The 22,736-nt window shown below is 53.9% G+C and overlaps 1 protein-coding gene across 1 annotated transcript; it reads left to right on the top strand.

Moving 5' to 3' along the window:
- The first annotated feature begins 6,517 nt into the window (after positions 1-6,517).
- Positions 6,518-22,736, top strand: EHD2 (EH domain containing 2). The gene is made up of 6 exons (XM_044257004.1): positions 6,518-6,617; positions 8,374-8,840; positions 9,339-9,436; positions 13,161-13,573; positions 18,973-19,137; positions 20,918-22,736. Exons 2-6 carry the CDS (start codon positions 8,437-8,439, stop codon positions 21,467-21,469), a joined length of 1,632 nt encoding a protein of 543 aa, XP_044112939.1. The 5' UTR covers positions 6,518-6,617; positions 8,374-8,436; the 3' UTR covers positions 21,470-22,736.

Below are 22,736 nucleotides of genomic sequence, written 5' to 3'. Positions count from 1 at the left end.
CTGACTCCGTCTCAGCCCCGTTACTTTTGGGTCTTTAGGGAGTGGGAGTTGTTTGAAGTCTGGGGGTTGGGTCCCTACCTGCAGGGGCGGGGGCGGGGCAGAGGTTGTGAGGGTTCATTGCACATATTATTTGTTAAACACATATTTGGGGTGCTGGGCCCTGGTCTGGGCTCATGGGTGCCACTGAACACGGCAGATGGAAGTCCCTACCCGGGCGGAGCTAACTTCTTAGTGGAGAAACCAGATGGAAAACATCGAGACCAAACGGGGAGTTCTCAGCATTCCCCTATAAGGTTCTGTGGTCTCTGTGAACTCGGAATTGGCGAATACTGAAATACGGCTGCTGGAGGAAATACAGGGCTAGCTTCCTACAAACCTCCAGTCACAACATTTTTGTAAGTTGTTTTCATACATAACCTTGTGTTGTGTGTATTTCTGTAAAGACACCTTGTTAATAATATATTCTAGATTAGTGCACATTGGGCTCATGGCCAACAGACTATAACTCACGCCTGAACGAAGCTCATCTAACATGTATGGTTTTGGGGGTTTTTTTGTTTTTTTTTTTTAAGATTTTATTTATTAATTTGTCAGAGAAGCAGGGGGAGAGGCAGGCAGAGGGAGAAGCAGACTCCCCGCTGAGCAGGGAGCCTGACTCGGCTGGAACCTGGGACGTTGGATCATGACTGGAGCCGAAGGCCAAGGCTTAACAGACCGAACCACCCAAGTGCCCCCAGCACAGTGATGTTCTATATAAGACACATCTCAGCTTTGTCCCCCTTTGGCACGCAGGACAACGTTTCAGTACAAGGGCATTTTAAACAGTGAAGTCACCAACAAAAGCACAAAAAGGTGAAACCACAGTGCGAAACAGGCCTTGAAAAGGACGCTTCTTGGGCATGAGAGCAGAAACCAGAAGGTAGAGCGTTGCTTTATTCAACTTCAGTTGGAAACACACATGTTGGGTGACCCAGATTTTTTGCCACTCTGCAACGTCTATGAAGGTGCTTTGAGTTTGGGGAGGGTTACAAATAAATTTTAACAAGCAGATGAGTTCACAGATAGGGCATCCACAAAGAATGAGGATCACCTATGAGTGTGAACAGCGTGGGATGGAGGGAGGAAAAGCAGGCTGTTTCCTGTGGCTGCCCTTGGAAATGGGTGGCCTCCAAGGACAGATTTGGGGTGCCTGGATGGCGCAATTGGTTAAGCCGCCGACTCTTGGTTTCAGCTTGTTGAGTGATCTCTTGGTGGTTAGATCAAGCCCCACCTTGGACTCCGTACAGGAGGGAGTCTGCTTCAGATTCTCTCTCCTTCTACCCCTCCTTTTCATGTGCCTGCTCTCTCTCTCTAAATAAATAAATACACCTTTAAAAAAAAAAAAAGAAGAAGAACAGAGATTTATTCTTCCCCATTCTGGAGACTGGACATCCCGCATCGAGGCACCACGAGCACCATGTTCCCTCTAGAAACGCTGCAGGGGGATCCTTCCTTGACTTTCCACTTTCCAGGTGTTCCTAGTCTGTGGCTACATCCTTTGTTGGCACTGGTGTCTCTTCTTAAAAAGAGACCATATGGAACAATAGCCTACCCGACTCCAGTATACTCTCCTCTTCACTCGCTTACATCTGCCGACATCCTGTTTCCAAATAAGATCTCCTTCACAGGCACAGGAGTTTAGGACATCAGCACATCTCCTTGGGGGAGGGGGAGGACACAATTCATAACAAGGGGTAGAAGAATGGATGAGGCTAGTCCCAAACCAGAACGCCTTTCTGCGAACTAGAAAGCAGTTCCCCTTTCTCCTGGGCACTGAGTTTTGAAGGACTGAATGTGTGAGGTGGACTCCAGGCGCCTCTCACCCCTTCAGTGAGTGCTTTGCACAGTGACAACCTGTGTAACTGCACATTCGGGCACCCGGGATCAGGTGGGAAGGGAAGACTTCTTTGAGGAGGTGACATGTGAGCAGAGACATACATGAAGTGAGGGAGGGAGCCACTGGGAGATTTTGGTGGGAAGGAAGCAGGAGAATGTCTATAGCGTTGAGGGACAGCAAGGAGGCCAACGTGGCTGGAAGCTGGGGGATGAGAGTGGGAGGGAGGGAGCAAAGCAGGTCTGTGGTGTGGGACCCTGTGCTTCTTGGTGATGATTCTGCTGAGTGATGTGGGGAGGTGGGGGGGAACCACTTCGAAGGTGCTAAGCCAAGGGCTGGAGCGGACTCGGTTTTCTGAGCGCCCTCTGGCGGCCGCTTGGGAAAGAGGTGGGGCGAGTGCGGAACCGGAGCACCATCCCACCCCCAAGAGGCCCCTGCTAAGGTCCAGGTGCCCAGTGACGCTGCTGGACCAGGTTGATGCTCCCAGTTTCTCTGCAGGCCCTGGGAGTGTTGGTGGCGGGCAAGCTGGTATGTAGGGTTTCGGGGTGGCAGGTGGGGGGAGAGACAGTCCCCCTTCCTAGCTCTGTATCTACTACCCCACGCGAAAACGCAGTTCTTAACATCCTTGGATCCCCGCGCGCTCCGGGACACCCCACGTGGTTGCGCAAAAAAAGCTTGCGGGTGATTTCTCCAGGCTTGGGGTCTTAGTTCTGGAAGGTTGACTCCATGCGGCCCCAGCAGAGGATCAGCGATGACTAGCTATGGAACACTTTACCGTGGGCGCTCTTTCAAGCCCTTCACCCAGGATGTATTGTCTTGTCCTCCCAGAGTCCCCTGTGTGGGGACTGATAGCTCCATCTTGCAGATGAAGAAACTGAGGCCCCGGGGCAGTCAGTGGCAGGCTGGGTCTGGCTGCAAGCCCATAATCTTGGCCTCTGCACTCCCAGCTTCCAGGGAGGTGGGGGGAGAGGGGCAAGAACAAGGCCTTTCTGAGAGGGCAGTGAGGGAGCCAGAACCACCCCACCTCCCCCCCATACACACCCCCAGCCACCCCTCACTGAAGACCAAACTGGACACCAAACTTCATAGACTCTTGCTCCCAGATCCCAGAAGCAGCTGGGTGAGTGCGTATGGCGTCCCCTTTTCTGTAGCTGAGGCATCTGGGGAAAAAAGAGACCTGGGCACAGAGCAGGATTGGAACCCTAAACTGACAGCGTCCAAAGTTCATCCCTAACTTCTGGCTGGCCACCTGCTCCATCTGTTTTGTTTTTTCTTTTTTTCTTTGATTGTGGGAGAATACACAAGACATAATATAATTGACCACTTTAACCATTTCTGAGTATACTGCCCAGTGGCATTAAGTAGCTCCCTTCACGTTGTGCAAACACCACCACTGGCTATCCTCGGAACTTGAAACTCTAACCCCACACACCCCATCTCTCTCTCCTCCAGCCCTGCCCATCACCATTCTGCATCTGGGCCCAATGGCTCTGACGCTCTCAGCACCTCCCCAGTGGGATCAGAGCCTGTTCTTTTGTGACTGGCTTATTCCACTTGGCATGATGTCCCCAAGGTTTCATGTTGTAGAATGTGCCAGAATTTCTCCACCAGGTTTTGACAGCTGAAGAGGGAGAGAGCTGGGGGGGGGGAACCCACAAAACTGTGAGCTTGTGCCTTGGAAAGAGGGCTCCAGGGGCTTTAAGAGCACAGGGAGACTTGTCACACGGAGACTCCCTGATTCAGAGATCAGTGACCCAGGGACACAAGACAGTAGCCGCAGTAACTGAGAGCTCAAAGCCTGTTTAATGAGGCAAGATCGTCCTGGGTGCATGGGTGGTTCAGTCCTTTAAGCCTCTGCCCTGGGCTCAGGTCATGATCTCAGGGTCCTGGGGTTGAGCCCGCATCGGGTTCCCCCATCCGCAGGGAGTCTGCTTCTCCCACTCCCTCTGCCCCTCACTCATGGGCTCTCTCTCTCTCTCTCAAATAAATAAATAAAATATTAATAAAAATAAAAATAAAAGGAGGCAAGGCAGATGACAAGGGGGCCAATTATCCTGAAATCCAGCTGTCAGTATATTTAAAGCCCCTGCTTCCCCCACCATGAATCTGTGACATGGTAATAAGAGCTCTTGTATCAAGACACTAATTAGAAAGAGCTAGTGGTGGTCTCATCAGCAGCGAGTAAACAATCACTGGGAATCTCCAAAACAACCACGATGTGGTGAAAACTGCCACATTCCCCCCCATGGCAGTGACACAAGTCCCGCTGATATCATTGTGCTTTGTTTTGTTCATGGTTGATGGAAACCGTGAAATCTCAGTGAAAGATCCAGATGTCATTTTTCTCTCCTTGTCCAAATTCACAGACCCTCCCGAAACTCATCTGAGGGGTTGCCTCTGAGGGGGAAGGGAGGTGCCCCATGGGAAGATTCTAGAAGAGGACCTTGCTCTTGGCTGTAATAACGTTAGTCACCACTATACTCAGGCCTGTTATTAAATATTTATAATATATATTCTGTTATGCATTATATGTGATCATGTAATTATATATTATAATTATGTATAAAATGTATTATATTCATATACCTCTTTATGGAATACAGTTGACTCCTTTTAAGAAAATATTTTATTTATTTATTTGACACAGAGAGAGAGAGCACAAGCAGGGGGAGTGGCAGGCAGAGGGAGAGGGAGAAGCAGGCTCTGGGCTGAGCAGGGAGCCTGATGCAGGGGCTCGATCCCAGGACCCTGGGATCACAAACTGAGCCAGGAAGACAGATGCTTAACCAACTGAGCCACCCAGGCGCCCCCCTCCCCATTATGTACCTTATTGAATTCAGCCAATTACTATTTATCTGAGTGCCTGCTGGATGCTGGACCCTGTTCTAGGGTGACAACAGTAAACAAAACAGACCCAAGCCACTGCCTGTGAGAAGCCGACATTCCTGTAGGGAAATATTCGAAATAAGTCACACTGAAAATAAATACATGAAAATAAAATCTCATAAAGAAGTAAAAATAAGGAACATCTCTCTTCTGGCTGATGGTGCTAAGTGCTAGGAAGGAAAAAGAAGTAGGAACTGGGGTGGTGGGGGGCGTTGGGGCGGGTCAGGGTAGGACTCACAAAGGAGGCACCATCTGAACAAAGACCCAAAGGAAATGGTCCTGTGTAGCAAGACAGATGGGGAAACTGAGGCTCAGAGAGGCAAAATCTCTTCCCTGAGGTTCTCTTGCAAGCAAGTAGCAGGGCTGGGATTTGACTCAAGGCTTTGTATGCTCTGACTCCCATGCTGAGAGAGAAAACTCAGCTCCAGACCTGGATTATAAAACCTGATTTTTTTTAAGCATCTGCTAGGGGCCAGGTATGGCTGGCTCTAAGCCCTGAATGATCTCTCTGTGCTTTTTGATTTCACTTCTCTGGGACTCATTTATCTCATCTGTAAAATGGGGATAACGATTGCCACTTCTCATGGACATTCTAAGAACTCAATGAGCTAATGCTCTTAACTAATAAATCTGCATGTAAGGAGACATTCAGTGATCGTGAAAGATTAAATCAACAAATATCTACTGAGTCCTTTTGGTGTGTCTGGCACGGTGCTAGCCTGGGGACATGGCAGAAAACCACCCAGCTGGAAATCCCAGTCCTCGGAGGGCTTGTGCTCTTGCTAGGGAGGTAATCACTTAGGCAGAGAAATATGGAATAATCCGAACTTTGGAGAAAAATAAAACAGTGAAAATGGATGGATGGATGGGGGGGGCAGCCTTAAATAGGGAGATCAGGGAGGGATTCTGTGAAGAGGTGACATTTGAGCAGACACGAATGAGGGGAGGGAGTGAGCTGTTCGTATCCCTGGGGGAAGAGCCGTTTAGGTGGCAGGAACAGCAGGTGCAAAGGCCCTGAGTTTGGAGGGCTGTTGGAGTGCTTGAGGAGCAGCAAAGAAGTCAGTGTGGTTGGAGCAGAGTGAGCCAGGGGGAAAAGGAGGGAGGTGAGGGCAGAGGGAACAGGCAGATGTGCATAGGGCCTTGTGGGCCCCATTGTGGGCTTTGGCTTTTTTTTTTTTTTAAAGAATTTATTTATTTATTTGACAGAGAGAGATCACAAGTAGGCAGAGAGGCAGGCAGAGAGAGAGGAAGGGAAGCAGGCTCCCCGCTGAGCAGAGAGCTGGATGTGGGACTTGATCCCAGGACCCTGGGATCATGACCTGAGCCAAAGGCAGTGGCTTAACCCACTGAGCCACCCAGGCGCCCCAAGGGCTTTGGCTTTTACTGTGAGTTCTCAAGAGAGAAGCCAGGATGGGTTGTGAGAAGAGGAATTTCATGAAGTCAGGTAAGTTTTAAAATTATTATTATTATTATTATTATTATTATTATTATTGCTGCTGCTGCTGCTGCTGCTGCTGTGGTTGTTAGTCGTAGTATTAATATTAGCATTCTCAGGTTAAGAGGAGCGGCAGAGATCGGGATTTTGAACCGGGATTGAAAGCCTCGCTCTCACCCATCTCGAGAAGCGGCCCTGCCACCGTCCACCAGGGGGCGCCAGAGGCCGGGTTCCCGTTTAGGGAGGGGGGGCTCCTGGTCCCGCCCCCCCCGCCCCTCCCTTCCCTCCTCCCGGCTCTGGGCCCCACCCGGCTCAGACGGCTCGGGACAGGACCTGGAGAACAGGCCGCTCCGCGGGCGCCTCGGATCCCCGCGGGACCCCCGTCCAGCCCGCCGCCCGGTGCAGCCGCCTGCGCGCCCATCGGTGAGTGGTCCCCGACCGCCAGTGTCGCCTGCCAAAGCCCGCTCGGTCCGCGGAGCCTAGAAGCCTGATTGTTCCCCTGCCGCCCCCAAGACTCTCAATCCCCACCCCCCGCAGTGTGTAGCGGTGTCCTCAGCACCCCGTTCCGAGAAACCTCCATGTCTCCTCCAGCTCCTTCCAGCCTGTGACAGTGCCCCCCTGACCTCCCTGTTCCTTCCCCTCGTGCTCAGTTGCTCCCACTCCCAAGTCGCCTCCCCATCCTCTCAGACAGAAGAGATCCCCTCCTTGGAGTCTCCCTCTACTGACCTCACCCATCTCTGTCCTATTTGGCCCCTCCTCCCACTCAAGAGCTCCTCTGCTACTTCACCAACGCAATGGCCTGTCCAGACCAAATGTCCCTCAGACCCCTCCCTGCCCAGGACACCACCCAGGCCTGCCCCTCTCTGCCAACATCCCAGGTCCCAGGTCCCGCCTCTCCTTTATCTCTCTGACACTCTTTCCCCTCTACTCCTTTTCCTCTCTATATATTTATTTTCCTTTAAGTATCATTGTGATTTTATGGGTTTTAACATTTTTGATATGCAGTTAATTTTGATGCTCAAATCGTCCCATCTTTGGCCAGTGGGAACTCCTTTAGGCTGGTCCCTATTTCCCAGTAGCATGTCCCTTACATCTTTGCCCACCTTCCCACTACCTGATCAGGCTCATTTGTTCTCCTACTCCAGCCTTGGAATCAGTCATTTCTACAAGAAGCTCCGTTTTTGTTTGTTTAATGGAAAATGGTATTTGGAGACTCCAACCTGACCAAAGCCTGGTTCTGTGAAAAGATCAGTAAATTATAAGCATCTACTTAGACTGATCAAGGAAGAAAAAAAAGAAGAAAAAGACACAAATGATTGATATCAAGAATGAAAGAGGGGACATTACTACAGATCCTACAGAGAATGAAAAGATAGTAAGGGAATACTGAAAACACAGTCTGGATGGGGTTGCTTGTTGCTGCTGAGTTGGTAATTCTCTCTTTCTAACACAGACCTGTGATAGGAGTACATGTTCCGAGGTCAGGTTGCCTGGTGTCCCAGACTGAGCGTTTTCTAACCAAGTAATCTTGGGCAAGTTATTGCTATCTTTGTGAGCCCCCTTTGTGCATCAGAAACATGGGGATAATAATAGCCCTACCTTACCACATTGTTAGGAAGATTAAATGAGTTAGAGCAGCATCTGGCATGTAGTGATCAGAAATCTTCATATTCTTGGGATCACCTGAGGCCCCTCATGACCTGGGTGCACTCAGCCAACCCTTCAGCCTTATTTCTCACCCCTCCTGTGTCCCGCAACCTGCTCCATGCCGTTCACAGCTCGGGGCCTTGGCACACACCATCCTCTCTGCCCGTCTTGCACGGGATCCTTGCTGTGCATGGAAGGGAGCTGTTCAAAAGTCAGCTCGGCCGGAGTTTGCTGATCCGTGGTCAGTTTACTGTGTCCGCGTCTGGTGCTCATCATCCCTTGGTCTCCCACCATCAGTCTTGCTACTTCCATCATCCCACAGCTCATCTCTTTCTCTTCCTCAAGCTGAAATAATCACCATCTTCCTCCGGGAACCCTCACCTCCTGCCATCCAGTGCTCTCTGCTGCCCCTACCCCCACCCCCAGCCAGTTCTCCCATCCTCCTCCACCCATCCCACCTTCCGGCTCCCTTCCTTCTCCTCCTCCTCCTCTGTGAGGCAGGCCCCCAACACACCCTGTGCCCCTCTTGCAGGCAGATCTCCCCCAACCTGCGCCCATCTCCATCAGCAAGCCCAGTGGGGAGCGTGGAGCCACCATGTTCAGCTGGATGAAGCGGGGCGGTGCCCGGGGCCAGCAGCCCGAGGCCATCCGCACAGTGACCTCGTCCCTCAAGGAGCTCTACCGCACCAAGCTGCTGCCCCTGGAGGAGCACTACCGATTCGGCGCCTTCCACTCGCCAGCCCTGGAAGATGCCGATTTCGACGGCAAGCCCATGGTCCTGGTAGCCGGCCAGTACAGCACGGGCAAGACCAGCTTCATCCAGTACCTGCTGGAGCAGGAGGTGCCAGGCTCCCGCGTGGGGCCCGAGCCCACCACCGACTGCTTCGTGGCAGTCATGCACGGGGACACCGAGGGCACCGTGCCGGGGAACGCCCTTGTGGTTGACCCGGACAAGCCCTTCCGCAAGCTCAACCCTTTCGGGAACACCTTCCTCAACAGGTGTGCAGCTTGAGAAGCAGGGGTGCATTTCCCTGCCTCTGCCCCCCAACCCCTGCCTTTGTTTCTTTCTTTCCCGCTCCAATTCCCTCCTTTCCTCCCCCTTCCTGCCTCCTCCATTGAAGCCGGTGGCCAGCCTGCCCCAGTCCACCTGCCCTCTACCTGGGCAGCCTTGGGCAGGTGACTTCATGTCTCTGTGCCTCTCTTATCTTCAACTGGAAAATGGGGGTAACCATAGTCCCACTTCCGTATGAGGTGCTTATTAGCACAGCACAAGGCATAGAATAAGTGCTCGGTAAACATCAGCTCTGGATTAATTAATTAACTTATTTATTTATTTATTTATTTATTTTGGCTGTGGTTCTTATTCTCTGTCCCGATCTTTTGAGATTCTTCCCTTCTCTGTACCTGAGTCCCCCACTGTGCTGTCCTGGTTTTCCCTTCTTATGGGTCCTCTCCTGCCTCTCCCTGCGCTGACCCACGGCTCTCCCTCTGCCTCAGGTTCATGTGCGCCCAGCTCCCCAATCAGGTCCTGGAGAGCATCAGTATCATCGACACCCCGGGTATCCTGTCAGGCGCCAAACAGAGAGTGAGCCGGGGTGAGTGGGCCTGGACTCCTGGGTCTGAGGGAGGCGGCAGCTGGCTCTCTGCTCGGATATGGGCCTGCGTCAGCTGGCGCAGAGCTGGCTGGGTGGCAGAAGGGAGCCCGTGGAAGGCTGTGCTGCTCCATGTCCGTGCATGCCAAGGGGACAGGGGAGGCATGGGCGTGCACACATGGGAGCAGGCCTCAGCTCCGTGTCCGGGCTGGTCTGGAGGATGAGGCAGGGAGAGATCAAGAGAGACCGAGGGAGACACACGAAGTCAGAGAGAGATCCCAAGTGTGGGCAGCCTTAGAGAGAGACCTAGGAGACCCAGGGAGGAGGCAGAGGCCGAGCACGAAGGCCCTGGGCTCTGGGCATGTTCCTGGCTTCACCTCTGGGCCGCAGATGGGGCTGAGCAGGGCTTGGGAGGGGGAATCTGGGCACAGGCCAAGACGGGGCCTGGAATTTATAAACAGCTGTGCAGGGGGAGTGGCCGAGGGTGAATTCCAACGGGGCCTCCGGGGCCTCCGGGGGAGCCGGCCCCCACCCCTGCCTAGCCCGCTCAGCATCTGCACCCCGCCCCCCCAGCCACCCCGCAGTGTCTGCCTGGCCAGCCTGGGACTGGGTAAAAGGAGTCTGCCTTGTGGGGCAGAGGGGACAGGAGGTTGGGTCACCAGGCAGGGCGGGAGCGCGGAGGGTGACGGTGTCCCTGGCTGCTGCCCAGCGGGCGCGGGTCCCCCTGGGAGACAAGCAGGGGGCAGCTGCAGAAGCAATGGGAGGACAAGCGGCCAGTACGAGGGGGGAAGACAGGAGGGAGGGGCTGGGAGTTCCTGGGGCGCCGCCCCCGGAGCTGGGCCTGTGGGAGCAGGAGGGGAGAGCAGTGAGGGGAGCTGGGTAGGGACCGAGGTTGTGGGAAGAGGAGAAAGAAGGGAATGGGGTTTCTTTCCCTGGCAGGTTGGGTAGAGGAAGAGGAGGAGAGTCTGTGGGTCTGTCTGTGTGCAAGTGTGTGGGAGGTTGGAGAGAGCACAAGGGTATGTATGGGAGTCCGCATCTTGGAGCCTGTGGCTATGATTGTGTCGGGATGTGTGCGCACATGTGTGTGCATTGGTGGGAGGCGTGGCTGGCTGCCTCTCCCTGTGTGATTGTAGCAAAGTAGGGGGGGGGTCTCTGGCGGGGTTCAAATCTGGTCCCTGCTATTTTTAAACCACGGGCTCTGGGCAAGCCACTCATCTCCCTGTTTTAGTCTCCTCATTTGTAAAAGGAGGGTAATAACAGCCTCAGCCTTGTAGGTGGCACGGTGAGTTCACGTTCAGTGTCAAACCTGTGAAGCACTTTGGTGTGCGACACACAGTAGGCGCTCTGGGTGTGCGGTCAACTGTGTTCCTGGTGAGTGTCGTAGCTGTGCACCCCGGGGACTCTGCCACGTCTCCTGCTCCCGCGCTGACTCAACCTCCCTCCCTTCCTCCTGCCTTGCATGAGACACACTTTCCAAATCCTGGCTTGTGTGTGTGTGCGTGTGTGTGTGTGTGTGTGTGTGTGTACGCTAGGGAGGGAAGGAGGTCCTGGTTCCCTGGCACTTCCTCTCCACAAGCAGATTCCCCCTCCCCCACCCCATCAAGTCCCCAGGAACCACAAGGACCCTGCTCCTGCTGGACAGGGTGCCCCCAGCACCCACTCCTCACTAGAGCATAGGGACCCATGCAGACTCCTGCTCCACACCTCCCACTCGTGTGTCTTGAGTCAGTCCCTCAACCTGTCCGTGCCTCAGTTTCCTCATCTGGAAAATGGGGATCACAAAAGCACCTGTCTCCCGAGGGTGTTTTGAAGATCCAACTCCATGATTCAGGGAGAGAAAGCAGCGATGGCAGGGGAGTCAGCAGTGGCTTCCTGTTCTGCCAGGTAGCACCTTGTCCCCCAGGTCACCATGGTGTCCCCGGTTCTGAGAAGCCCTCCTTGACTCCCCAAGGCTGGGTCAAGTGCCCCCACTGGGCTCCTAAGTCTCTCTGGGCTCCCCCTCCCTGGCCTGACCACTCTTGGGAATGGGTCTGTGTCCTCAGTGCCTGAGCTGAATGAGAGAACAGGACCAGGATGGCTCTGGGGACAGTTCCTGGAGGGAGACCTCCACTGCACCCCACATGTGTCACAACTAAAACTTGTTGAGCATTTACCGAGTTACCAGACCGGGTTTCCTTGTTTTAATGGTTTATTTTTTTATAGATTTTATTTATTTATTTATTTATTTATTTATTTATTTTTAGAGAGAGCGAGAGGGAGAGAGCAGGGAGAGGGAAAGAATCTCAAGCAGATCCACACTGAGCTCAGGGCCCGATGGGGGGCTCGATCCCGCAACCCTGAGAGCACAACCCAAGAAGCCAAGAGTGGCGTGCTTAACCCACTGAGCCACCCCGGCTGCCCCTATTTTAACAGTTTAATTCAGGTATAAACTGACATGCCTAAAGCGCGCCCATTTAATTTATTCTTACTTATTTTATTTTTTAAAAGATTTTATTTATTTATTTGACAGAGAGAGACACAGCAAGAGAGGGAACAGAAGCAGGGGGAGTGGGAGAGGGAGAAGCAGGCTCCCTGCTGAGCAGGGAGCCCGATGCAGGGCTCCATCCCAGAATCCTGACATCATGACCCAAGCCAAAGGCAGAGGCTTAACGACTTAGCCACCCCGGCGCCCCGAGCTCATGCATTTTAAAACAGGCACTGTTTTAGGCTCTTTACAGATAAGCTTTTTTGGTATATTATATATTAGCTCATTTATATTCATTTAATCTCTACAACAGCCCTCCAAGTCGCATTCTGTTAGGACCTCCATTTTACAGAAGAGGAAACAAGTTCAGAGAGGTTTCCTACTTGCTTAAGTTCATATATCTAGGGGGAGTGGGGGGTTGGGCAGAGGTGAAATTCAAACCCAGGACTTCCTGACCGCTAAGTCAGGCCCACCCCCCCCACTCCACCCACCGTGGCTCCTCTCTGCTCTCCTAAGCCTCGCTTGCTGAATACGTGAGTGAGCAGCAAAAGCAAAGGGTGTGAATGAATGAATGAACCAAGGAATGAATGAATGAATGAATGAAGCCTCTTGAGACTGGTACTCCATGAAGGCTAGGACTTGTCTCTGCCCTCTGTGGTATCTCTGGGTGCCCAGGATAGGGCCTGGCACACAGAAGACTCTCTGTAAATATTGTTAAATAAATTCAAAATATTTACCATCTCCTCTGGTGAGAGCCGAACCAGAGCCAGTGTGAACTCTTCAGTTGCTGGATTGTGGGGAGATCCAGAAGCCTTAGGGAGGGGCTGGGGTGATGGAGGCACTTGGAAGAACCCCGGGGTAGGGGGAGGTTCATAGGGGCACAGGGAGTCTGTTAAGAAACACTTCAGTATTTTAACAACCTGTACATCCAGACGGGGGCATGCCACTAATACCTGCCTGAGGAATGAATGAAAAGGGGGCAGGTGATGGCCCTCTGTAGCCAGGGGCCAGAGGGATGGGGTAATTCTGAGGGCCTGGGGCCAGAGGGATGGGGTAATTCTGGGGCCTGGGTGTGGGGGCGGGTGCAGAGCCACAGGATACTCTTGGGGCCTTGGCTGTTTCGCCCAGAGAAGGTTTTCGAAAGTTAACAACCTGAACATCCGTACAGTCCACTGTCCATCCAAAGGAATGAATGCTTGCGAAAGGCTGGAGGGTGCGGGGCTGACCTCAGCCCTTCCCACTGCTTCCTCTGTGTACCTCCAGGCTACGACTTCCCGGCCGTGCTGCGCTGGTTCGCGGAGCGTGTGGACCTCATCATCCTGCTCTTTGATGCACACAAGCTGGAGATCTCCGACGAGTTCTCCGAGGCCATCGGCGCCCTGCGGGGCCATGAGGACAAGATCCGCGTTGTGCTCAACAAGGCGGACATGGTGGAGACCCAGCAGCTGATGCGCGTCTACGGGGCGCTCATGTGGGCGCTGGGCAAGGTGGTGGGCACGCCCGAGGTGCTGCGCGTCTACATAGGCTCCTTCTGGTCCCAGCCCCTCCTGGTGCCGGACAACCGGCGCCTGTTTGAGTTGGAGGAGCAGGACCTCTTCCGCGACATCCAGGGCTTACCGCGTCACGCTGCCCTGCGCAAGCTCAACGACCTGGTGAAGAGGGCCCGGCTGGTGCGGGTGAGCAGCACACGAGGTGTGGTGTGTGTGTGTGTGTGTGTGGAACGTGTGGGCAAGGCTGGAGCATGGGGACAGGAACTGCCCTTGCCCTGCCTCCCATTGCTTCTACCTCAGGGCCTTTGCACGTACTTTTCCTGTTTCCTGGAAACCACCTCTTCCTTGCCTCCCTCCTGCTTGGCTCACTCCCCACCTCCTTCAAGTCTTTGCTCAACAAGCTCCAGAACATTTCCCTGTCTGCCCTCCCTTCTGATGACTGTAAGTCCCTCCCAGCTCCCATCATGTCAGTCTTGCGTTATCTTTTTTATCTCCCCACCCCAAAGATTTATTTATTTATTTATTTGACAGACAGAGATCACAAGTAGGCAGAGAGGGGGAAGCAGGCTCCCTGCGGAGCAGAGAGTCGGATGCGGGGCTCCATCCCAGGACCCCGGGATCATGACCTAAGCGAAGGCAGAGGCTTTAACCCACTGAGCCACCCAGGTGCCCCTGAGTCTTGCTTTATCCTTGTTGTAGTTTCCTTCATAGCATTCATTGCTGCCTGGCCGGACATTGCCCATTCACTGGGCTTCTGGGTTTACTGCCTGTCTCCACTCGCATGAAAGCGCCACTGAGCCAGACGTCGGGATTTGTTCGCTGCTGTATCCCCAGCACCTGGCACAGAGTTTGTGCTCAGTAAATATGTATTGAATGAATGGGGTTGAACCAACACTCTTCATTTGACAAAACCTCCCCTATGCCCAGCCTGTGTTAGGTGGTATTGAGGACACAGCAGTGACCAAGGAAATTCAGGGGAGGAGACAGACTCATCCCCAGACAGTGATGACCCATCATGGGCCGGGCTGGTACATGGGGAATTGGGGTGGGGGACTTCTTGGAGGAGATGGCATCTGAGCTGCAAAGTGGAGGAAAGGGAGGATGAGGAGGGGAAGGAATTCTAGACCGTGGGACCAACAAGTGCGTGGACCAGAGATGAGAAGGTGGCCAGTTCAAGGAAGAGGGAAATTGTCAGTGTTGAACCCTGTGTAGACAGTGCAAGTAACTGAATCTGAGCCCAGTGAGGTGGGAGTCAGACCACCCAGGGCTGTGGCCTGGAACCTGCGTCTTGTCCTGAGGGTACTGGGGAGCCATGGAAGGGTTCGGATTACAGGAGAGATAGGGTCTCACTCAGGCTGCCTTCTGGTAGAGGAATTTAAGGGCTGTTAGACTGAGGCTAGAGACCAAGGAGGAGCCTGGGGACCGAGGAACAGAGAGGAGCCTGGATCCAGAGCAGGGCTTTGGGAGGGGGAGGAGAGCACTGGTTTGAGAGCGATTTTGGAGGCCAAATGGAACATTCACAGGGGAGGCTGCCAGGGTGGAGGTGGGGCAGGAAACCGGGCAGGCAGGGAGGCCTAGAAGGCTATGGGGGGTGGAGGAGCCCGAGGTGTTGGTTTAAGGAGCAGCAAAGAAGGGGTGAGTCAGGGCCCCTACCCCCACCCCAGGAATCCTCCCTAGGAGGGAGCGGCGAGCAGGGACAGCTCTGAGCCTCGGAATCCACCTTTCCCTCCTCCCCCACCCAGGCTCTGGACTGTCTCTGTGTCTCTGTCTCTCCGTGTGTGTTTCTCCTCATTTCTACCTCTTTCCCAGCGGCCATCTCTTTCCCTCCTATTCGTTCTCTCTTTCGGGCTCTTCCTCTCCCCTTCCCTCATTCTCTGTCCCTCTCTCCTCGCTCTCTCCTTCTGTCTCTTCCCCTCTTCTTATCTCTCCCTCTGTCTTCCTCCGTGTCTCTCTGAGGCCCTACTCTGGTTCGCCCTGGTCCCCCACGGACCCCTGGCCCCTGGCCCCCGGCCCCTCGGGGACGAAGACAGAGGCGGGAGCTGGGGGCCAGGGCCGTGGGACAGAGGGGCGGGGCCGGGCCGGACACCTGGTGCCCCCGCCGGGCAGGAGGCGGCTCCGGAAACCCGGACAAACCCCGGAGTCCGGGACCCGCGCCCCGGCCCAGCCCGCCCTCCCACCTTATCTCTTCCTGGCACCTTCCCCCGCTTCCTCTCTGGAAAAGCCATCAGCGCCCTCCCGCCTTCCCTCTTCTGGGTCCCCGAGGAGCCGCTTTAGGCCCCGCCCCTCACATCAATTGGCCCGCGCTCACAGGCCCCGCCCACCAGCCTGACCACGCCCCTGCCCCACTGGCCCCGGACACCTAGGGACCATTCCTTCCCCTCCCTCCTCCAGTGCCCCTCACACAGGGTCCAACTATGACCAAGCCTCCCTATGCCCCTCCGCTGCACCGTGTCACCCACCCATTCCCCACGTGTGATTCCGCCACACTTGGTCTGGCCATTGAGCAAAAGTTCACACCATTTACCTTACCATACGCTCAGGACTCTGAGTAGCTACCCCTCGGTGCCTCGGTTTCCCCGTCTGTACGTATAGGGAGTGGATGAGTCACCCGGCTCTGCCCTTTGGTTGAAGTGATAGCTGCGAGAAGGGGCGATTTCACTGTTTTTGCGATACTGGAGGCCAAGATCTTGCGGGTCCGATTCCAAAGAGGCCAAGATGCCCTGAACCTTCTTACCGAGCTTCTCTGAGGCAGCCCCGTGATATTCATTCAACAAACAGTTACCGAGCACTACAATGTGCTTCTGCACTCTGTTGAGCCCTGGAGTTACAGCAGGGAACAAATGAGTTAATGCTGTTTTGGTTTTTTTTCTTGTAGAATTACTTTTTACTGGGGAAGTGGGTATTAAACAAATGAGTCTATAATATCATACAGTATTGTATGTGATAAGGATCAGGAAGGAAAATGAAGCAGAGGAAAGGAGACTGGTAAGGGACTGTTTATGGAGGTCAGGGAGGGTCTCCCAGTAGAGACCTGAAGGAGAGAGAGTGATGGTCTGGGGGAGGCCCTACCAGGCAGAGGGAACAGTAAGTGCAAAGGCCCTGAGGCAGAACAGCCTGGAAGGAGGAGCCCAGGGTGGCTGGAGGAGGCAGAGTGGTGGAGTTGGGAGGACATGAGGTTTTAGAACCAGCCAGGGACCGCCAAAATTTTTAGCATTCTAAACCTATGATTCATTAAGAGAACTTTCAAACGAATGTTTTCCATTGAACCTTTAAGACCATCTCATGGTAAAGCAGTTAAGCTGTGTTAAACATGCTCCCTCCCAGTCCTGATTGCCCCCACCGCCTCGCAGTGCCTCTTCCTTGGAGGCAGCCCCCATGAGGAGTTTCTTGTGTCTTTATACAGATATAGTCTATTTTTATTTAAGCATATGCAGTTAATTACTGAGCTTCCTGCTCAAAAATGCGAATGTTCACGATTCTGCCCTTCTTGTTTGTTTTTTGATAACTTTGGAGATTGGGGCTCAAAGGTTCCCAAGTTCATTGCTACCCTCCACAAGTATTTCTTGAGTGCTTTCTGTGCATATTTTGCCGGTACTGGGGACAGAGGGAACAGATAAGGTCCCAGCCCTCCTGGAGCTCCCATTCTGATGAAAGGAGACAGAATAAGTCAGCCACGAGATAAGCAAAATAAGGGTGGGTCGCAATAAACATCGTGGGGGCCAGGGAAGTGACAGTAGAAAATAATTGGATGGCGGTGGTTGGGGCACCTGCTTCTCATAGGATGGCCTCTGTGAGGAGATGCTGAGGGAACCAGCTTGGGGAAATCAGAACAGAGTAGTAGGCAGACAGTGGCATGTGCAAAGGCCCTGTGGCAAGAAAAAGATTAGCATGCTGGTACAAAGATGGCAGGTGAGGAAGCTGACATGGGGGTGCAGGGAAGGGTGAAGAATATGGGATAAAACACTAGGAGCCGGGCGCCTGGGTGGCTCAGTGGGTTAAGCCGCTGCCTTCGGCTCAGGTCATGATCTCAGGGTCCTGAGATCGAGTCCCACATCGGGCTCTCTGCACAGTAGGGAGCCTGCTTCCTTCTGTCTCTGCCTGCCTCTCTGCCTACTTGTGATCTCTCTCTGTCAAATAAATAAATAAAATCCTTAGGAAAAAAAAAAAACAAAAAAACAAAACAAAAAAAACACTAGGAGCCAAATCCTGGAGGGCAGCAGTTCTCAAAACTTCCAGTTACAGGAGCAAATGACACTCTTGAAAATGATTGAGCGCCCCAAAGACTGTATGGGTACATGGGTTGAATCTGTCTACATTGGCCATACCAGAAGTTAAAACTGAAGAAAATGTTTAATATTCATCTAGTATTATCGCTGAACCAACAATAACCATGTAACTATTAGTAAGCAGCAGTTAGTGGATTATAAATGTTATGCATGAGTTATGATAGTTCAATTTATATTAATAAGGATGGTAGATATTAGAAGATCAGGTTTTTTTTAAGATTTTATTTATTTATTTGACAGAGAGAGATCACAAGTAGGCAGAGAGGCAGGCAGAGAGAGGAGGAAGCAGGCTCCCTGCTGAGCAGAGAGCCCGATGCGGGGCTCGATCCCAGGACACTGGGATCACGACCTGAGCCGAAAGCAGAGGCTTTAACCCACTGAGCCACCCAGGTGCCCCAGAGGATCAGTTTTTAAATAACCATAAGCCTAGGACATGGGCTAAGTCCCACATATTTTATGAAAATTATCTCCAAACAAACAAACAAACAAACAAACAATTACAGAGGACGGTGGCCTGGTTTTACATTTTTGCAAGTCCCTTAAATGTCTGGCTCCTGAGAAGACCTCTGCGTTTTCACATCTGTTCCTGCACTCAGTCAGTTACAGTATCACAAATCCTGTTGCCTTTAAAAACTCCACTGCCCTCCCACCCAGGGAGGGGGAATGGGAGCACAAAAGACACATGGTATTGTAATAAAAATAGTTTTGACTATGTGAACCCCTGAAAGAGGCTGGGGAGGGGAGGGAATCCCTGGGGTTCCCCGGGCCACACTTTGAGAATTGCTGCCGTAGGGACTTGTCAGCTATGGTCGGAATTTTGTACTTGGATAAAAAGCAGATGGAGACTTTCGAGCAGTGTCTCATGATCTGGTGTTGTTTCCTAAAAATCAGAAAGACCTCTGCAGCTGCTGCTGCCTGGAGAAGGCATGGTAGGGACAAGAGAAGCCAGAAAACCAGTGGGGGGCCTGCTGTGTCTCCCCAGGCAGGCAGTGCTGCCAGGGCCCATGGGGTTGCTGGCCCCCGAGGTGGGAAGCAGTGAAAACAGATGGGGTCCGCGCCCAGATTCTGCTGGGCGTCAAAAGACAGAGCTGTCCAGGAATGTGGACAAGGCAATCCAGGCAGAGGCTCCAGCTGGTATGTAGATGGGGGTTGGGGAGTGGATTGCCTAGGAGAGGAGGGGCCCTTCTGCTCTTGCAGCAGCTTCTCACCTGGAAGGGTCAGAATGCACATTTTCAGCCCCACTCCGGGATCAGGAGCTCTGGGTTTTGGGTCCCGGGTGACGGCACTGTCCTCCCGCAGGTCCACGCATACATCATCAGCTACCTGAAGAAGGAGATGCCCTCCGTGTTTGGGAAGGAGAACAAGAAGAAGCAGCTTATCCTCAAGCTGCCCGTCATCTTTGCCAAGATCCAGCTGGAGCATCACATATCCCCTGGCGACTTTCCGGACTGTCAGAAGATGCAGGTGGGAGGTTGTCCCCAGGAGCGGGGTTTGGGGGGGGCATGGGGGTCATCGGGGGAGGTGGAAGGGGTCAGCTTCTGTGGGCTTCAGGGTGGGGCCTTGAAAACAGAAGGGATGCAGGGCAGGTTCTGGAAAGCACCTCCTGCAAATGGTTCCCTGAGGGCACGGTTTTGTGAGTTAGGACAAGGGAATGAAGACAAAACCCCAGGGAACCTCAGCTTCAATAGGATGGAAGTTTGTTTCTCTCCATAAAGTCCTAGAAGGTGGTCTGGTTTGGTGCTTTCCAGAGCCAGGGACAGCGTCCCCTTTTATCTCAGTTCTCCTCCCATCCCTGGCCTCCAGTTCCAAGATCCCTACATGGTACAGAATGGCTCCAAAACTCCAGCCATTCTGTATGCCTTCCAGCCAGCAAGAAGGGATGAGGGAGAAGGGGCGGAAAGCTACTGGTCCAGTCTCTCTAAGGACACTTTCTAGAATGGTGCTGTCCAATAGTACTTTCTGCCATGATGGAAATGTTCTGTACTCTGACTTCCAGTTTGGTAGCCGCTAGCCCCATTAGGTTTTATTTAGTTTTAGCTCAGTTAAATTTAAATAACCACATGTAGCTCCTCTACTGGAAAGGACAATTCTAAAGACCTGTGTGTGGCACCAAGCTGGGGGTCTAGATCAAGTTTCTCAGCCTCAGCACTACTGATATTTGGGGTCAGAGCGTTCGTGGTCTAGGGTGTCCTGGGCATTGCGGGATGTTCATATCCTCCTGGCTTCTATGTGCTAGTAGCGTCCCCCAGATGTGATAATCAAAAATGTCTCTAGATCTTGCCAAGCATCCACTGGGGAAGGGCAACATCTCCTGTGGTTGGGAAGCACGGGGCTAAATAAACAGCAGCTAATACGATTACACTGATAGTTCTGGAACGCTTTATCCAGATGAATTCATTTAGCCTTGCCTACCCCCCAAGGGAGGGGAGCACTAATGTTATTGAGCCGTTTCACACATGTGGAAACCGAGGCCCAAAGAGGTGAAGTCACTTGCCTGAGGACACACAGTTCCTAGGTGGCAGAACTGGGTTGGGACCTGGGCAGGCAGACCCTGGAGTCCAGACCCCCCCCAACCTCTACCCCTTTATGTCCAGATCAGTGGGCTTCTCTGCCTTGGTGCTGGAAATCAGTGCGGTCCATGAAACGGATCGGTCTGTGCTGTGAGTCTCCTGGTGCAGGTGACTCAGAGGGGCCACGGGACAGAAGCAGCATGACCACAGATCCAGCCGCATGGCTGCTCTAGAAGAAGTCATCTTCTGTGGGCAAGGTGTCCCCCAAATTCCTGACAATCTGGCCATCCCAGGCTAAACCTCCAAACTTGGCAGCAAGCCACGCTCCCCCGTTTCTGTGAAGTGGGGTGACAGAAGTAACGGCAGGAATGGAATTTTCTCCATTTGCACCAGGGTGGGGGTGCCGCCAGCTGCAGCCTGGGGTGCCACAGAGGCTGGCTAGAGCCAGGGCTGTGCTCAGGAAAGGCTGGGACAGATATCGGAATATTGAAATCCTTCTCTACCAGCTGGCAAGTCATCAGAGGGCCCCCCATCCAGTGATTCTGGAGGCACACCTAGCACAGGGGGAGGGCCCCCGGGACCCCGCTGCCCCAGTCTCTTCTGAGCGGTGGGTGTCCGACTGGGACAGGCGGGTTGTACGGGTTCGCACCTCTCCGTCAACACCTGCCGCCCAAGGATTCCGCTGCCCCCTGACTTCTCAGGGCTCCTCTCTCCTCCCCCCTCCCCCGCAACAGGAAATGCTGATGGCTCACGACTTCACCAAGTTCCACTCGCTGAAGCCGAAGCTGCTGGAAGCCCTGGACGAGATGCTGACCCACGACATCGCCAAGCTCATGCCGCTGCTGCGGCAGGAAGAGCTGGAGAGCACCGAGGTGGGAGTGCAGGGCGGCGCCTTCGAGGGCACCCACATGGGCCCATTCGTGGAGCGGGGGCCCGATGAGGCCCTGGAGGACGGCGAGGAGGGCTCGGATGACGAGGCCGAGTGGGTAGTGACCAAGGACAAGTCCAAGTACGATGAGATCTTCTACAACCTGGCGCCGGCCGATGGCAAGCTGAGCGGCACCAAGGCCAAGACCTGGATGGTGGGCACCAAGCTTCCCAACTCGGTGCTGGGCCGCATCTGGAAGCTGAGTGACGTCGACCGGGATGGCATGCTGGATGACGAGGAGTTCGCTCTGGCTAGCCACCTCATCGAGGCCAAGCTCGAGGGCCACGGGCTGCCCGCCAACCTGCCCCGCCGCCTCGTGCCGCCCTCCAAGCGGCGCCACAAGGGCTCTGCGGAGTGAGCCAGTGGCCCTCCCTCCCTCCCTCCTGCCCTGCTGTGGCCCCGAGTGCCAGCCGGCTGCACGCACACCCCCACCCCAGCCTGCACGCTTGCCACCTGCCCACCTTCTCAGTTGTACGGCTGGGCCTCTCTCCACTCCCCTCTGCCAGACCATGGGGACCAGGGGAGGGGCAAGGCTTCTCTGCCTGGCCCATGCCCCCCTACCCTCATGTACACTTAGGCACATCACGGGGACATTAACACACGCGCATGCACACACACACACAGAGGCGTCGATTCAATCATTGTTCATTCAAGTATTTATTGAGCACGTACTACGTTTGGATGGGCAGGGATTGTTCTGGGGCCCAGGCCTTACAGCAGACAGCAACCCAGACACATGCATCTGCCCTCAGGGGGCTGACATCCTCAGAAGAGAGCACCCACACTGTCACACAAACGCACACACACACCTGGCCCTAACCAGTCTGAGCCCCAATTCTGGACAGAACCCCTCACCTGTCCCCATAGTTCAGTGGCCATCCGGTTGCAATAACCAACACAAAGACCCCCTTCCTCACTTCCTGTCCATCCAGCCCACAACTCCAACCTGTTCTCGGGCCTTGGGACCTGGGAGCTCAGAGGGGAGACACTACGTCCTCAAAGGGACCCTCTTCAGCTCCTCTGCCCACTTCTGGGCACACCCCTTTCTTTAATAAGGATTCTCAGCAGACAGAAAAGCCCCTCGGAGCTTTGCTTCGCCCAGACTGTGTGCCCACTTTGAGGTATTTTTGGCCTCCGCTGACCGGCCCTGGTTTGAAAACCCAGCCTGGCGGCCCCCTCCCCCAGGCTCCCCACCGCTGGTGGGCTGAATTGTAGACTGAGGCACAGCTCCTTCTGCGAAAAGCCCCTATTTAAGTAGAGCCCCTACCAGAGATAAAGGCGCCTGGGCTTTATTTTAGTCCCCTTTCTGGGGATGTGTTGGGGGAAGGGGCTCTTGGTGCTACAGCCCTCCCCTCTCCTCCCTAAAGGGACCCCTCCCGTCCTGCCCTCCACCCTTCGGTGCCTTCACCATATACTAGTGCTTGGGGACCCCATGGAAAAGATGGGGAAGGGTGACATAGGTGGGGATGATGCCTCCGCCACGATGTTCTCGGGGATTCCTGCACCCATCAGCACGCGCCACCCCCCCTTCCCCGCCCTGCTCCGACCCCATGCCTAGGAGGGGCCTGTAAACCGAACAGCGAACAGCGTTCCCACAGAGCAAATAAAGCCAAGGCTTCTTTCCA

Source organism: Neovison vison, chromosome 7, assembly GCF_020171115.1.
Source record: "Neovison vison isolate M4711 chromosome 7, ASM_NN_V1, whole genome shotgun sequence".
In the NCBI taxonomy this organism is placed as follows: domain Eukaryota; kingdom Metazoa; phylum Chordata; class Mammalia; order Carnivora; family Mustelidae; genus Neogale; species Neogale vison.
Note: the sequence above shows the minus strand (reverse complement) of the source record. Positions and strands in the feature narration are given on the sequence as shown.